This window comes from Argiope bruennichi, chromosome 7, assembly GCF_947563725.1.
Source record: "Argiope bruennichi chromosome 7, qqArgBrue1.1, whole genome shotgun sequence".
NCBI classification, from domain to species: Eukaryota; Metazoa; Arthropoda; class Arachnida; order Araneae; family Araneidae; genus Argiope; species Argiope bruennichi.
Window position 1 is genome coordinate 41141232 of NC_079157.1, and position 16965 is coordinate 41158196.

A 16965-nucleotide genomic window follows, 5' to 3' on the forward strand; every position below is an offset into this window, starting at 1 on the left:
AGTAGGAGGTAATAGTTCTGAAATTTCTAATAGTACTTTAACTTTACACCTTTCTTTATATTATTATTTTGTCTTTTACTAGATATAACTCAATTGTTTTAAAATATAGCTTAATAAAATTTACAATTTTTAATTTCTAAATCAAAAATGAGAAACCTTCTTTTTTTCTTATAGATGTCAAATAATGTTTTATACATTATTTTCTAAATCATTAAACAGAGTAGTTTTCGGAATAAAGCTAAATTATTATAAAAATTAGTGTCTTGAAAAAATGAATATTAAAAGGGAAGATATTCAAAATATTTAGCAATTTTCTGTGATTGTTAATTAGACTCTTTGAGCTGAAGCATAGTAGTTAATATTCACTACTATGCTAAATTAATAAATGAGGGAATTATTTTCACACAGTAACATAAGTTAGCATAAATTGTTCATAAATGTTAAAATTATTAAAAATAGCTTAACATTTCATGTATTAAACTTTTATAAATATAGCTACTTTGTCTCTTCATAATTATATATATTTTTGAAAAAGAAATATAGCATTAAGCTCCATTTTAATATATATATATATATATAAAGCTAGTATTAACTCCTACTAGCATCTCAAAAATTAATTTTATTAACTGATGGGAGATTTCTGAAACACTTAAAAGAATTCTTTAATGCCAATTTCTCAAAAATATGAACAAGATATTCCATGCATGCGTTTCACTAATTTACTATTTGCATGGATTATTTTTAAAGAAAAGTTTGGAAACGAACCCATGCATGAAATGGTCGATAATGGATTTTATTCACATGCTTATCTAAAATCTATTTTACTACATGCCTTGTTTCTAGATTATCTACAAAAATGCTATTGCATATCGCTTTTGAAAACAAAATTGATACTAAGAATGATTGCAAAATTGCGGTACTATTGATTAAGGAGAATTCAAAACTGTAATTTTGCTGAGTTTCAGGTTCAAAATAAAAAAGGAAATCGAATCTTTTGCAGTCATTCCTTATTACAAAATAAATGATTGCAAAATATATAAATGATAATCTAAATGGGAAAATATTATTTAATACAACATGCTTAGAAACGTTAGTAGAAGTTAATTAAATAAAATATCTGAACTTAAGTAAAAGTAAAACAAACATATGATGTAATTATCAAGTGAATCAAAATGTTATGATATTCAAAAAATGCCAAAATTAGCCAATAGAGGGCAGCACGAAATAAATTAGGACAAACAAAGGACAAAAGGACACATAATCTACTTTTATATTCTGATATGAGCAATTCTGGCATTTATCTGTATTACAGATTTTTTTTAAAGTTAGCTTATTTGGATCCTGTTGATTAGTCTTATACAATATTCACAGGGCACTGAGCAGTAAAGAGTAAGCTGATAATTATTTGTTATAATTATTTCTGCTTAAAGGAACACTACCTTTCATTTGTATCTGATGATTGCACGTAGCTATATAAACTGAACAATTCAGGAGGTATTTCTTTTTTCTTCCAATTAACCCTTTGTAGGTTGCCTTATTTGTAAAAAATTAAATATATTAATTTAAAAGTATGTTAAATATTTTCTTTCAGGCCAAATAACTCAATTTAAAAATACATGAAAATAATTATACAATTTATAACCTATCAATCAGTGCTTCTGCTTAATGTTTTAAATATTGTCAAATTGCAGTTTTAAAAAAATATTTTTTTATCAAAAAGAACTTTACAAATTTTATACTCTTTTCATATTAAATTTATTCAATAATTACAGAAGTTTTAAATTGAAGGAATTATTAATGAATTTCAAATAAACTATCAAATTTGGAATGGATATGTTTATTTCTTCGAAAAGTTTGAAGTGGGATGAGATGAGACAATTGTATCACAAGAAAAAGAATAAAAAGTGCAATGGTGCTTTTGAAACAATTGTATATCAATTAAGATACATCTAGAATTTATAATCTGTAAAATCTATAAAGAACCTTAAAATCTACTACTTACATTAAAGAAGATTTAAATTCAACAATGATTAAAAGCACTTATGAGTAAATTATTTCCTTTTTATGAAAGATTCACTGTTGGACCAAATAAGACGATTATATTGCAAGGAAAAAATTATAATACAACTTTCAAATCAAATTGTATTCACTATATAATTTTATATAAGGAATCAGTTACATTTCATGGAGTCTATCAGAATATTCTTTATTAGAGCATTAAACAAAACAAAAAAAAATACAATGGAGTTAGGACTGAGATTAATCAAACCGGTTTAAATAATTGGCTATTGTTATAAAAAGAAACTATGAAACAGGGACAAATTCTTAGATGATTATTTAGGAATTAAAACTTGGCAAACATTACTACAATCTTCATGAACTAATTAAAGCAGAGAAATAGCAAATGTTTTAAAACGTATTAAACAAATCATTAGAAAGCATTATAATAAATATTATGAGATAGGGAAAAAATGTACAAATGTTTAAATTTAAATAATTGAATATTGAAAAATGTATAAAAAATAATTGTTAGAGGCAGATATCGAAGACATTCTTTTGGATTTTTCTTGATAGATGAGAAAAAAATTAAGAATTCCAAAATACAAGTTAACAAAATTGTAAAAAAAAAAAAACTCTTAAAATATCAAAATAGTGTTTTTTATGGATTCAAAAATAAATTATAAATATTTTTAACTGAGAAATAGTTTAAAATTGTTCACTGATATGAGATGTTTCTAAAGTAATTACTTAATGTCTTTTTTTCATGTTCCAGAATTTGATTCATTAAAACAGCTAGATGCTACATTAAAGATACAAAACGCAGAGACCCTGAAGTGTCCTTTAATAATTAAAAATTGATTTTCGATATTTTTTTAAGCTGAATCGGTTTTTTAAAAAAATGTTTCTGTTTTTTGAAAGCATTATTCAACATATTTTGATACATATTCAGCCGTCTAATTCAGTTGCAAGAACTTTAAAAGTCGCTTTGAAAGGAAGCAAAAGATTAAAAAAAGAAGTGAATATAGAAAGTATTCTAGAAATAAAGTTTTACAAATTTTAACAGTTAGAAAGAAATGCATTTAAAAAATAATCCTTCAGAAAAGTTGAGATACCATTTCTGTGAATGACAAAATGCTTAAGGTATAATGATTTTTATACATAAAAAAAAAACCTATATTTATTGAGAAATTTAATTAATTTTGAACAAGTATGATTTTTATTTATTTGTTTGTATTTTATATCATAAACAGGTATTATATAATGATTTTATTATTAAGAAATATATATATCAGGCTCAATAAAAATAGAATATCTTTTCTCTAAAACAATTCTTATTCAGTAACATAATAGTAATTAAATGTAAATTAGTATTTATAATTTATGCTGTTTCTTTAAGGATTGTTATGAATGTATAATTTATTAAATTTACTTCTATGAATCTGTATCAATAAATTTGAATTCACTTTATTTAGTTTGAAAGATGTGACTCTATTTAAAAAGATATGACGTTCCATTTAGTAGTCCATGTGATTACAATTTATAGCTTCTTAAACTTCATAGAATTAATTTTTTTTCTTGAAATTCTTTTAATCTGAAATAAAAACCATACATGCATGACTTTTTCGTAACGGCATGCCGCCGTTGGATAAAAAAACCAGCAGCATCTAATACCAGTGATTTGTTTTATTTCACCAAACATCCAAATTAGAATCTGACGTCGGACTTTCTCATGCCTTCCCTACTTCGAATTACTACGGCACCAGCTACAGTTGCGGGGACGATCAGTTCCAAGTTAATTAACCTTGAAGCTTTACGCCGAGTCGCTTCACTAATTTAACGCGTTCCACTACAGACTGCTACAAGATTAGCCGACTCTATTAATGTCATTAGTTATGCTTTCATGCTTCCATGTAGGTGTGATGCAGCAGCATTGTTTGCTTCTCAACTCGAGACTTAATTTATGCTTTACGCACATGCAGTTAGCGTAATGAAAATCATGCATCCATAGAACGATACTTGTTTAAGGACAGAATTATTGAGGTTCTAAAGTGACAGAAGGTTTTCTGGAGTCTGGGAGTAAGGCAAAATTCTAATTAGAGAGGATAATTCAAACTAAAGAATATTCATATGAATTTAGATACCCTTAAATTGATATCACATATATTTATAAAGGTAAAGAAAATTTTGAGCAGTCCCATTTTCTGGAAAGAAATTTTACCGCAGATTCTAAATGAAAAATAAGCAAGAGTGTGCGGCAATTAATTTTAATAATCAAGCAGAAAATTAGTTTAATGCAAATATTTAATAATTTCCAAGAAAAAATTCTAATGAAAGAATAGTGCAACAATATTTATTGATGATTGAACTTTAATTCAATTAATAAAGGTATCCTTAAAATATTTAAGTAGATTTCTTAGATAATTTAGTTTGAGTAAGGAAGTAAGGAAGTTATTAAGTCTGGAAATTTTTCTTGACTCCAGAATTCTTCATCACATCCCCCCTCCCCCATTTCACAACCATGCAAAATTATACAATACTCTAATGACGGTCCGGTAATTTCAGGCCATACGATGCCTGTAATTTAGTTAAAAATAAAGCAGTTTAAATGTAAAGATAAAAAAAAAACTCTTCTGTAAATGAAACTTTGCCCCCCTTTTTTAAAATTCAAGGCCCCATTGTGGCTTTAAAAATCTTTGGGTACGTCGATATATGCATAAGAAACACACGTGAAAACGACAAGGTGGTAATATGTTAGTTAAAAAAAAACTGAAATAAATGCTTATTCATATGTATTTGCAAAATTTGAACATATCATTTCACAATGTAATAATAATTAATTCTATTAGTTTTAGTTGCAATTTTTTTCTAAATTTATTATTATCACTATAATTTAATTATTACTATTATTCCTAAGTACAATTTGGGATTTACTACTATACTTAAAATTCTAATAGAATTGGCAGAAAATAGAACTAAAGAGGAAAATTTAAATTTTTATCATCCATTACAGTTTGAGTTAAATCTAAAATATAGACTATTTTTGTCTCATTTAATAGAACAATATTGCTTTCACAGAAATTAAAGTAAGTCTTGAACAGTCATATTTTCTCAAGAGTAGGGCATTATTACACAGAGCACAAATGACGTTGTGCTTCAAAATATTGCAGATAGAAGAAACTTTTAAAAGGTCACGTTTTACAGAGCAAATGTATTTTCAAAAGGTAAGGTAGGATAAGCGACAAAATTCAGCTAACTTTTTAATTAATTATAATTAAGACCAATTTCTCGTAGGTGAAAATCACCACTCTACAAAACACATACACGATTTAGCTTTTAGACCACTAACACATACATGCACACGCTTTAGCCTTTAAAAGTGCTAACAAACGCACTTACACACACACACACACACACACACACAACTTAATTATAAGTGGCGATAAGAAAAACAGCAAAACTTTAGAAAATACTGTATATAGTAAAACATGAGGGCAAAAAGAAATAATAATAATAACAATCATTTTACCAAAGTACCCTTCCGTTGGTTTAAGCACTTTTTCTTAAAATCATATTAATCAAAAAGCACCTACGACGAAAAAATGTGCCACACTCAAAACATGTGATAAATTGAAGCAGCAGCTCCTGGATTATCTTTCTCTATTTATAACGCCAACATATGTTGAACAAGAATTATTCTTATTACTTATTGCAAAATGTTAACAGTGAAAGGTAAACAAATCACTAAATGTACGAACATTTAGACTGCTTTAGTAAATGTTCTACAGTTGCGCTTGTTTCAATATTTCACTAATTAATGGAGATGCAATATGCTATTAAATATACTTTGGAGAGAGCCAGCATTCCAATAAGTCAGAGGGAAAAAAGTTGTAAAAGAAATAAAGAAATGTGTGCCAAACAGAAAGTTTAACAAGCTCTAAAATACACTTAACGGTCACCAGATGGATAATTACTACGACTTAACTAATCGCTATTAAACATTTAGTAGGTCAATAATCTAGGCAAGAAGGATAGTCTGTCTGCAAAGGCATCTAGTGTCATGAAATGTAAGAGAATCGATTTATTACACTCTCTAAGGATGCATAAACTCTCTCGATGTATATCAATCACTTTCAGAATTTAAAACAATTGAAATTTATATTTATTTTCAATTATCACTTGCAATTAAATAATAAATTATGTGCACCACTTATTTTTTATTTTTCAGATGCAAAGTAAGAATAAATTAATATTAGTAAATGTTTCACAAATTCTTAGTTACATTTAATTATTGTTTTTGAAAAAAGTATTTAACAAAAGTTGTAATTGTAAATGTTAAAAATTGAGATACAACCTGCTAAACAAAATTTTTCAACATGCTATATACAATTTTTATATATAGATATTTCGGTGAATATTAAATAAATATTTATAAAAAAAGATTGGTACTGTAAAGTAACATTCGAAGAGAAAAAAATCTTAACCCTGGCCTTATTTTTTCCCCTCTTCAAAGCAAATTGAGTGGTTTTGCGAAGGAAAAAACCAAGTTCAAAGTAAATAGCGTTTTGTAAAGTAATTGCCTAAATATATAATTTAATTCATACTATTAACATTTTAAATCGTTGAAAGGATAAAATTTTAATGCATATTTTTTTGATTTCCGGGTCACGAGAAAGCTAATGAAACTAAAATCTGAGTGAAAAACTAGTGAGATATTTTTTTTTTTATTTAAAAATAATTCAAGAATTAAAAAGTTCAAATATTCATAGCCTTAGTATTTCTGATTAAGACCAATTAAAATTTCAACGTTTTCTTATATTTTGATTAAGCCAAATTTTATATTTACACCTTCGAATAATCTAATATATTTTGGCCACATTCCAAACCGAATAACTTAATAAAATCATATTTTTAATGTAATATCATGAAACAAAAAGAGCTATTATTCTTTTGAATGCAAGTTAGCTTAGGATTCCGTAACATTGTAAATGAATATTTTGGAGTCATAGAGTCTCGTTCAATTATTATTTCAATATATGTATTCAATATTAGCATTACATTTAGTATTACAGAATTAAAAAAATGTTCCAAAATATAGAATAAAATTTTCAGTTTTGGTTAATTTTTTGAAAGTAAATTTGTTAATTAGGTATAATATTTAAATAACTAATAAGATTTTCACTTAAAAAAATATTTTCTAATGAAAATATATTATTATGTCCGAAAAAGAAGATTGAAATTTATCTTCAGAAATCCAGCACATTTCTTATGTTAAATTAAAATTCCATTAAGATCTTGAAAATTCATTCAGCTTAAATGATATTTCTTGTTGTTTATCCAAAATAATTTGATAAGTCTGATTTATGTATTCTCTTGGCATCTCTGATTTTGTGAGAGATAGTGATCACCTGCAGTTTTTATACTCTTAAATGCATTGCTCTATTATCTTTACTGATAACAAAGATGGATGTGTGTGTGTGTATGTGGTGGCGTTCTTTCGAACGTTGAACGTTGGCTTTCTTAATCCACTCAATTAGAACTCTACAGTTCCACATCATTTGAATTGGAGACTAATAATGCGAATTTTAAAGCGACTTTTTAAATTTCAATTATTTAAAAATGAATAAAAATTTTAATGTTTTCTTTGCTGTAACCACTAAAAAATATAATGGAACAAGAGGGATTTTTATGACATCTTAAAATTTAAAACATTATCTTCATAATGATATCAATTTAATTGTCATATATTTTTTTATTTTTAATTATTTTTTTTTATTTATACAACAATACATTTAATTATTGAAATGAAACTCAAATCGTTTTCATTGTAGGTATTAATATTTAATCCTTGTTTATTTTCCATTGTTAATGATGAAGATATGAAGATTAGGCTCATTTTTCTGATGTTTAATAGATTTCACTATAGGACATAAAAGTTTTGAAATTTTGTTTTTCTTGTGTTTAATTCTTAAATTCAGAATCCAGAAAAGGTGAAAATATTTTAAAACACGCTAATTTTTAAATAATGCTGCTCTTTTTGTTTTATAAATGTGTGTACAATATATAGAATGAAAAAATGAGAAATGTATAACACAATAAGAAGATTGGTATAATGCTTTTAAATACTTCGAGTTGTATATCTGTCAGTATTTGAAAAAAATATTTTCTGAGATAATCAATTAACTTTAATCATACAAGATATTTAATTGCAATTTTTAGCAACTAATAATGTCGAAAAGCCAGTTGTTAGGCGAAAGAGGTTAGATCAGAGTTTTTTATCCCTAATACACACGTACGAAGTTCAAAATATCTTCTTAAAACTTTCACTCTAAATGCAGGAAATCAATTAAATTTTTTTTTTCGTTTAAAATTCTTTGCCCGTGAAAGAATTTGTTGTTGCCAATAATTTTCTTTGAGATTAGAGATGACTATTTTAAACTTTTATAACATAATTATTTTTATATTATCAGTACAGCGTATTGCAATATAGCTGAAACTTGAAATAACAAATATTTCATGGTGAAATATATTGATTAAAAATAAAGGTATTTATTAAACAAAGCAAAGGCAGAAACATCTTTCCAGGAAAATATGGATTATAAAAATAACCAGAAATCGCTTCATTTAATGATTAATAGTTTATTCAAAATTGAGGAACAAACTATTCATTTGAACATTTTGTAATGTTTGTTATTCATTTGAACAAATCTTTGAGTTCAAAAAAATTATATATATATTATACACAATGGATCACTAAAATATTCAAATCTGGTGTAAATCATTTTTTTTAGGAAAGTAGTATTTGATTTTGTAAAGAAGTCTGTTATCCAGGTTTTAAAAGCAATTTGGAATATTTAAGAAATGTATCAAATGTAATCACTGAATTCTGCACTTAAATTTGAGATGTTCAGCAGTTTTCTTCAAGAATACATTGGGAACCATTTTACTTAATTGAAGATATATGAATTTACCAGATACCACAGCAACACGTCTCATGCTTGCCTTCATAAAAATGTTCTCCCAAATGACTGGGATATGTAACAAAGTGTAAAACCCTTGCATTTCCCCTAGGATGGAATTAAAAAAATTATAAGAAAATATGTTTCTATCGTATGGAAATTTAAGACATTTGTAAACATTATGCTTAAGATGTAAAGACAAGCATTATGAGTTATATTCTGAGTTGTAACAATAAAATTCTTTTAAAGCTACTTAAATTTGTATGTAAAGAATTGTATAATTCAGTCATATTTTTGATTGTATTAATTTTATTCCTAGTTATTGGACAAGAACAATATTTTGATGTAAACACAGAACAGTACTCATATTTAAGTAATTCCATAACAAATGATTAGTAATGCAGGATATCCATAGCTATATATTTCGAAATCAACTGAAATATTATAACAGAATAATAGATTCAAATGGGTAAGATTCTACTGGGGAAAATAAATATTAACGTAATAAATATTCTAAGCTTCTTTTAACTGAATTGCATAGTGCTTCCATTAAAATTGAGTTCGTTAAGATTAGGGATTTAATATAAATTTGCCCTGAATTAAGGAATAGTAAACACATATGAAATTCTATTAATTTCTCTCTACAATATGAATACTTTTTATTTTAAATGTGACAATAATTAAAAAAAAAATTGTTCAATCCGTTGGAAAAAAAGTTAGCTGATGAAAACAGTATTTAATGAAATCGTTTTAATAATGAATTTTAGAATAGAAAAAGTAATGCGATTATAATTACTTTTACTTTTGAATGAATAATAGGATTAGAATTACTTGGAGAAATAATGACATTGTCTTAACTTTAGAATTAGAAAAAGATACTTTGAAAATTCCAAATGATATCTTTTAGAAAAATGCAGTTTCTTGAACATAACGAATGGAAAAAAAATTAAAGGAAAAAAAATGAGAGATTAGAAATGGAAAACAGATTTTTTCCTTCTAATTTTTGTCTTTTATTAATAAAAGAAATGAAAATCCATGTTTCATTATTTTACATTGGATTATTTTCAAATTTCTGAATTAATTATATTTTTTTCCTGATAAAATACTAAAAAATAATTTGTGTTTTTGCAATTGTCATAAGAAATACATTTTAAATTGCACTGATTAAATTAAAATATTCATCACACACACACACACACACATAAATTATATTTTCACTATACAAACTTACGAACGATTGTGTTTCAAGTAAATGACATAAATTCTTCTATCTTTTTGAAGACTCTGTTTCGGTATTAATTGAAGCGCTTGAAGGTATTTAATCATTATCAATCATAACTGAGATTTACTCGTATGCCGCTGAATTTAGTATCTTCTGGTTTACAATTCATTTGGAAGTTCTGAGAAGTGACAGTTTAGACCAATTAGCTAAACAAGAAACTCAAGGTAAAACCGATAACATCAAGATCGATCTCTTTATACGGCACCTTGAAAACGATCTCAGAAAGTAACAAACAAACAAAAAATAGGCAACATCTAATCCACTTTACAGAAACGGAGCATTGAAATTATTACTTGTGTCTAAATTTTATACCAACTACAGTAATATGTTTAATTAAATATCTAATTAGTTTATCAAAATATATGATGCCTTTGTGACTTATGTGGACAGGTTTGGATTGTGTTTGTGCTGTTGCTGTGCTGGTGGAGACAAAGTTGATCCAAGTCAGTATACTGATTAAAATTGTTTGTCAACCAAATCTTTCATTTTATAGTCTAGTGATGAAATCCAATAGCTTTAGGACTGAATTCCGTTAAAAGTAAAGTATGAATTCGGAAAATCTGAAGAATCATCTTAAAAGAAGGCATTATTATTGAGTAAGGAAGACACCCTCCATCCACTTATAAGACATGTATTTCAAACTGTTTAACGTGTAACAAGAGACATAAATTTTCGAACGCAACCAAAGACAAGGAGTTAACATGACTCCATTGTTATTTTTCTTTTTTGTCTTGTGTAAACATCATTGGAATTTATTTTGGAACCACAATACATTTGGAAAACCAAGTAGTTAACAAAATATTAAAAATATTAATATTAAAAATGTTAAATATTATAATATTAAATGTTGGACGAATTTTATAAGAAAAAACCTAAACAATCTTTTAATGAGTATTTACTTCATTTAGATATTATGGAGTTATACAAATGTTAAGTTTAAACTTTTTTTAAGCTTTTTTTTCTATATGCACTACTGGTCAAAAGTATTGCAAGTTTGAGAAATTTAACGTTTTTTCAAGAATAAGCCCCCTAAAAGTAATATTTTTTTAAAAATTTAAAGTGATATTTTTTATGTCAATATGTTAAATTAGTTTAAAGGCAAGATATAATTAAGTTATTGAATAAAAAAAGTTATTTAATTTCAAAAAGAATAAAATACAAACAAAATGTACAGGTTTTCAGTATCGGAATCCATTTTATTTCTCTGGAAGAAAATGAAGTAAAGAAAACATTTCAAGTTCTTTTGATCAGAAAAGATAATAAAAGAGTTCAAGATAACTATTTTATAAATTGAAATCTTTTATCATTATTTAACATTTGGTTGGGGCACTCTGGCTTCGATCACAGCAGTCACTTTGAGACATGGAATCCACATGATTTTGTAACACATCTTAAGGTATTTCATGGTGCAAAAGTTTAATTATTGTTTCCTGAAGTTGTCGTTTTGGGATGATTCTCAGTTATTTTGTTTCCCGTTATACTCCACAAATTCACAATGGGGTTTAAATCTAATGAGTTTCTTGACCATGAGAGAACATTAATACCATGTTTTGCAAATGCAGCCTTAACCTAAAATAACGAATGTTCCGATATAGAGGTCAGAACTAAACTAAAATGAAATTTAAAATTAATTGTAAAGTTTGTCTTACTTTTTTCGATGTATGGCAGGGTGTTAGATGTTGCTGACATATCCATTTATGTCGTAGGAAGATGTCACAAGCACTACGAAGTAATGAAACTTTAGAATGCCACTATACTTATCGCCATTCATGGTTCCTTGTACAAAATAAAATTATCCAGTTGGCTGATATGACATGCACCCCCATACCATTACACTTTCTGGGTGTTTTGATACATGAACCAAGCATTCTGACCTCATGCTCTCCTTTACTTTACCCCAAACGTGGACAGGCTTGTCAAACATTAAAGAAAGAAAAGACTTTCGTCTCTGAATATATATCTTGTCTCCATTCCGAAATACTCCAATTTTTGTATACCTTGGCCCACTCCAATCATTTTTACCGCATTGTTTTCGTCAGTACTGGGGTTTTTCTAAATTCTATGTACTAAGTCTGCTCTGAGACTGGCAATGACAGACTTAGACTCCTTCCAATCTCTTGCAAATGTAGCAGAATTTGCAGATCTATTTTTACGGTATAATCGTGTCAATGTAGCATCAGAACGTTAGACGATAACCTGGGATGACCGCTTCTAAGATTTTTATCTACGATTCCTTCGGTTTTGAATCTCTTTATGAGGCGTGAAACAGTCGACTCGCTGCAATCGCATCAATGAGCAATTTTAACATTTGCAATGTTTTCCTAATGCATTAAAATAACAACCTGGCGCTTCTCACGAGTTAATTCGCACATTTTAAAAAGAAATGAACAGTTTAAATTGGAAAGAAATGCACAACGAATGCACTTTGACAGCGCAACAAACAAAATGAAATCCTTCGAGTTGGAGCGATTTTATAATAAACTACCAGGACGACACAATCGTTGCAGACGATTGCTTCCCACCACATTTATACTAGAAAATATCACTTTAAATGAAAAGAATATATTACTTTTGGAGGTGCCTTATTCTTGAAAAAACTTGAAATTTCTCAAACTTGCAATACTTTTGACCAGTAGTGTAAATATAATAATATTTTGTGAATACATAAACAGGTTTTTAAAATAAAGTAGTAACCTAAAATGTCAAATCATTTATCTCCCTGAAAGGAAGAGATTCGTGCATAAAGAAAAATACTTTCATGCACTCTGTTCACCCTAATCGTGATCCAATAGCTAATTTCCAAGCTGTAGATGTAAGCATATTTTTCCAGTTAGAAAAAAGCTAAAACTAGAATGAATTATATTGTGTGGTGTTTCAGTCATTAAAATTATCGTTAGAAAAAAATACGAAATGTAATTATTTATATTGTATTCCTATACTATTTATCATGTGTCAGAAAACATTCTAGGTACATAATCATTTATAAACACTTAATCTTTAACGCGCGTAAAGCTGGCCAGTAATGAAAAGTTGAATTTTATCATTTTAGGCATACTGATAATCTCCAATAAGGGATTTCGTTGGTTGTTATCAATATGTTTCTTATTTTTATTTATTTATTTATTGTCCAAAATTCAACAATATCAAAATATTTCATCAAATAGGAAATCAGATCAAAAATTGTGTAAAAATTTAAATTTTTTAATTGTATTTTAAATGATTAAAAAATACAAATTATGATTTATCCCGTCATTAAAGATATGTTTCTACCATATTTAGTAAATGTCTATCACAAACGGTTTATAAATTAGATATTTTATTGTGCAAATTTGTATGATGTATCAATTCGTCTAATATATTTAATTATTAATGTAAATTAAAAAGTCAAATCATCTTTAATTCCTGTTTAGTTTTAAAAAAGAAATAGTTATATTCGGAATACCATATTATGATAGGATGATTAGATATAATACCACAATCGATAAAAATAAACAAGCTTCGTAAAGATAAAAATATGTTTCATTTATGACGCATTCCCATAAGCTAATCGAATACTCGCATAATTTAATTTCTAATTTTATAAAATTCAATAAAAATTGTCATGCATTTTAAAAGCATATTCTGTCCTTAAACAAGAATTGGCTCTCTACGTTCTACAAATTCTGCGGGCTGCTTGCAATAAAGCCTACATCGGAGAAACATACGAACTGAAAAACTTACTTTTTCTGCTGTCAAACGGATCCTCTGAGTTGCCATGGAATTACAGAATAAATAAACATTTAACTAAATAACATTTTCTCTGTACACATATCCAACACAATATCAAATAAGTGTATCATGTCTATACATAGTTCGAATTGCATTTACTAGCGTTGTAGATTTTTTTTGGTTATGTTATTAAAAATTCTTTCTTTTTATTTCTGCAACGCTGCTTTTTTCAACTATACCAAATATAAATTTCATATGGATCACATATTTTGGTTAATTTAAAAATAGTTTTTGTTATGGATAACATGATATGGATTATCCAAAAATGGTTCCTAAACTCTATGAATCACATTATTTTGTTAATTTAAAATCTAGTTCTTTAAAAATCATGTGATCCAGTTTATAAAAAAACAATCCCTAAATTCTCTATACATCACATTATTGTGTTTATTTAAAAATTACTTTCTATGGATCATGTGATTCGGTTGATTCAAAAATTGACATGGTTTGCATGATGTGATAAATTGAAATAAAAAAACAACAACTCCTAAATTCGTTTTGAGACTTTCATACTTATGTGCATAAATGAAAAAATAAATATATTTATTCAAATAATTTGCTAATTTTGCTTTTAAAAGAATATAATAAATGTAATATAATAAAAGAATATAAATCATGTGCAAACATAATATAGGATGGTTAAGATCACTTGGAGGCTGATATTCAATCTCAAACAAACGAAATGTTTATGATAAAAGGAAGAAATGTATGAAGCAGAGAGTGTATAACAGATAAATAATAGGTCTAAAATAAATATAATTATGTTAAACATGAATAATTTTTCCTAATCTTAAATATTGATCGTTCTTTAATTACATGTTATGAAGGAGCCGGGAACAGCCATATACAGCAAATTTTGATTCACGTACAATTCAGAATTTTGCACCTGTGAATTCTTAAGAATTAAAGTATATAGTTAGAGAATACTCGTATTGACTATAGATAAAGAACTATTAATTGTACTATTAGAGAATACTCGTATTGACTATAGATAAAGAACTATTAATTGTACTATTAGAGAATACTCGTATTGACTATAGATAAAGAACTATTAATTGTACTATTAGAGAATACTCGTATTGACTATAGATAAAGAACTATTAATTGTACTATTGCACTATTTAAATAATCCTGGGTATTTAATTATTTAAATGTATTTAACACATTTCGTATAATTCAAATTTTTTTCATATGTCAGTAATTCTATTTCCAGACAGTTATAAATTTGAATTTAAGACCAAAAAAATGTAGAATTTCTTATAACTTTTTATTAACTGTAAATCTTTTGTGCAGACTTCTTATCTTAAGTTTATAAGAACCGATAACATGCTCTTTAGTAGATTTCAATATAAATTCAGTTCGTACTCTCAATTATTAGAGTTTAAACTAGTTAAACAGAAAAAAAAATATTATAAAATTGATTTTTCTTAATGTCTGATAATATTATCTAGACCTATTATCTATTATCTTTCTATAATATTATCTAGATGAACATATTTATAAATGTAATCATATACATAATATACAGAATGTAATATAATAATCTCTCACAGAAAAATTCGAAGGTTTATAAAAAAAGTTTTTAAAAATGAAGCGCCATACTATTTTGCAATATAATTCTTACCTCTTGGTGGTAGCATTTTCATGTCGTAACCATAAGGACTGAGCCATTCAAAACAGAATATCGCCAAAGCAGCGCCTTGTATACTGATAAGTAATATCATTAGCCAGGATATAGTATCAAACGGCTCTGAAATAGTATAAATTAATACAATATATTTATTCATATATATATATATATATATATAAGTAACCAATCTAAAGTAAGAAAAAGTTTGAAAACGAAACAAAACAGTTTCGAAATCGCAACTAAAATTTATTACCTATTTAAACTAAAACCAAAAAGGAACTTCATAGTATTTAGAGAGCGCAATTGCAGCTACTTCTAAAACACAGATGGATTGATACTAAAGTATTAGAATCAAGTTAATAGGAAAAACAAAAATCAAATAAAAATTAAACCAAAAAAATTATTAAAAAAATATTAAAAAAGAATCCGGCCTGAAGACTTTTTCAAGGGTCACCCTCAGGCAGGGATTCAAATAAAGGGTGTTTTTTTTTTTTTTTTTTTTTTTTTTTTTTTTTTTTTTTCTGTGAGGACATACAGACATAAGTCTAATAATGATTCCTCGTGACCCGAAAATCCCCTGAAATTATGCTCAAGAGATATTTTTACTTTGTGGTTATTTTTTTCTAATTTGTTATTTTGTATTTTCTTTCTGTTAAAATGGTATATCTCTTGAGCATAATTTCAGGGGATTTTCGGGTCACGAGGAATCATTATTAGACTTATGTCTGTATGTCCTCACAGAAAAAAAAAATCCCTTTATTTGAATCCCTGCCTGAGGGTGACCCTTGAAAAAGTCTTCAGGCCGGATTCTTTTTTAATATTTTTTTAATAATTTTTTTGGTTTAATTTTTATTTGATTTTTGTTTTTCCTATTAACTTGATTCTAATACTTTAGTATATATATATATATATATATATATATATATATATATATATATATATATATATATATTTATGAAACTACAAATTTTTTTTAAAGAAGCATATCATAGTAGTCAAAGCATTTAGACTGAAATAATGAAATTTAAACTTAGAAACTGTTACGAGGCATTCGATACGATGGAAAAAATAAAAAATAAGTAAGTTTTGTGAAAAATTTCATTAGTTTATAAAAGAAATTTTTTTTTTTTTTGTCAATTTGTCTGAATATCAAAGTAAAGTCACAAGTGTACGAGGTACAAATAGGAATATTCCATGCCAGTTTGAATGTTCATCATTATTTATATTATATTATTGTTTTCCAGTATTATTATAATACTAATGAAGTTTAATTTCTTTATATATTTTAACCCTTCGTGCTATTGTAAACTTGCATGAGTTTATATTTT

The 16965-nt window shown here is 26.5% G+C and overlaps 1 protein-coding gene across 2 annotated transcripts in view; it reads right to left on the reverse strand.

Moving 5' to 3' along the window:
• LOC129975741 (glutamate receptor ionotropic, NMDA 2B-like) overlaps nt 1-16965 on the reverse strand; it is a 287159-nt gene that overhangs the window by 22764 nt on the left and 247430 nt on the right. The window contains exons 9-10 of one of the 2 annotated variants that reach the window (XM_056088928.1): nt 15632-15757; nt 13960-13983 (exon numbers count right to left, since the gene is read on the reverse strand). In XM_056088928.1, the coding sequence (XP_055944903.1) occupies nt 13960-13983; nt 15632-15757 (150 nt within the window). The remainder of the gene's footprint in view (nt 1-13959; nt 13984-15631; nt 15758-16965) is intronic. The other variant, XM_056088929.1, reaches the window with a different exon arrangement.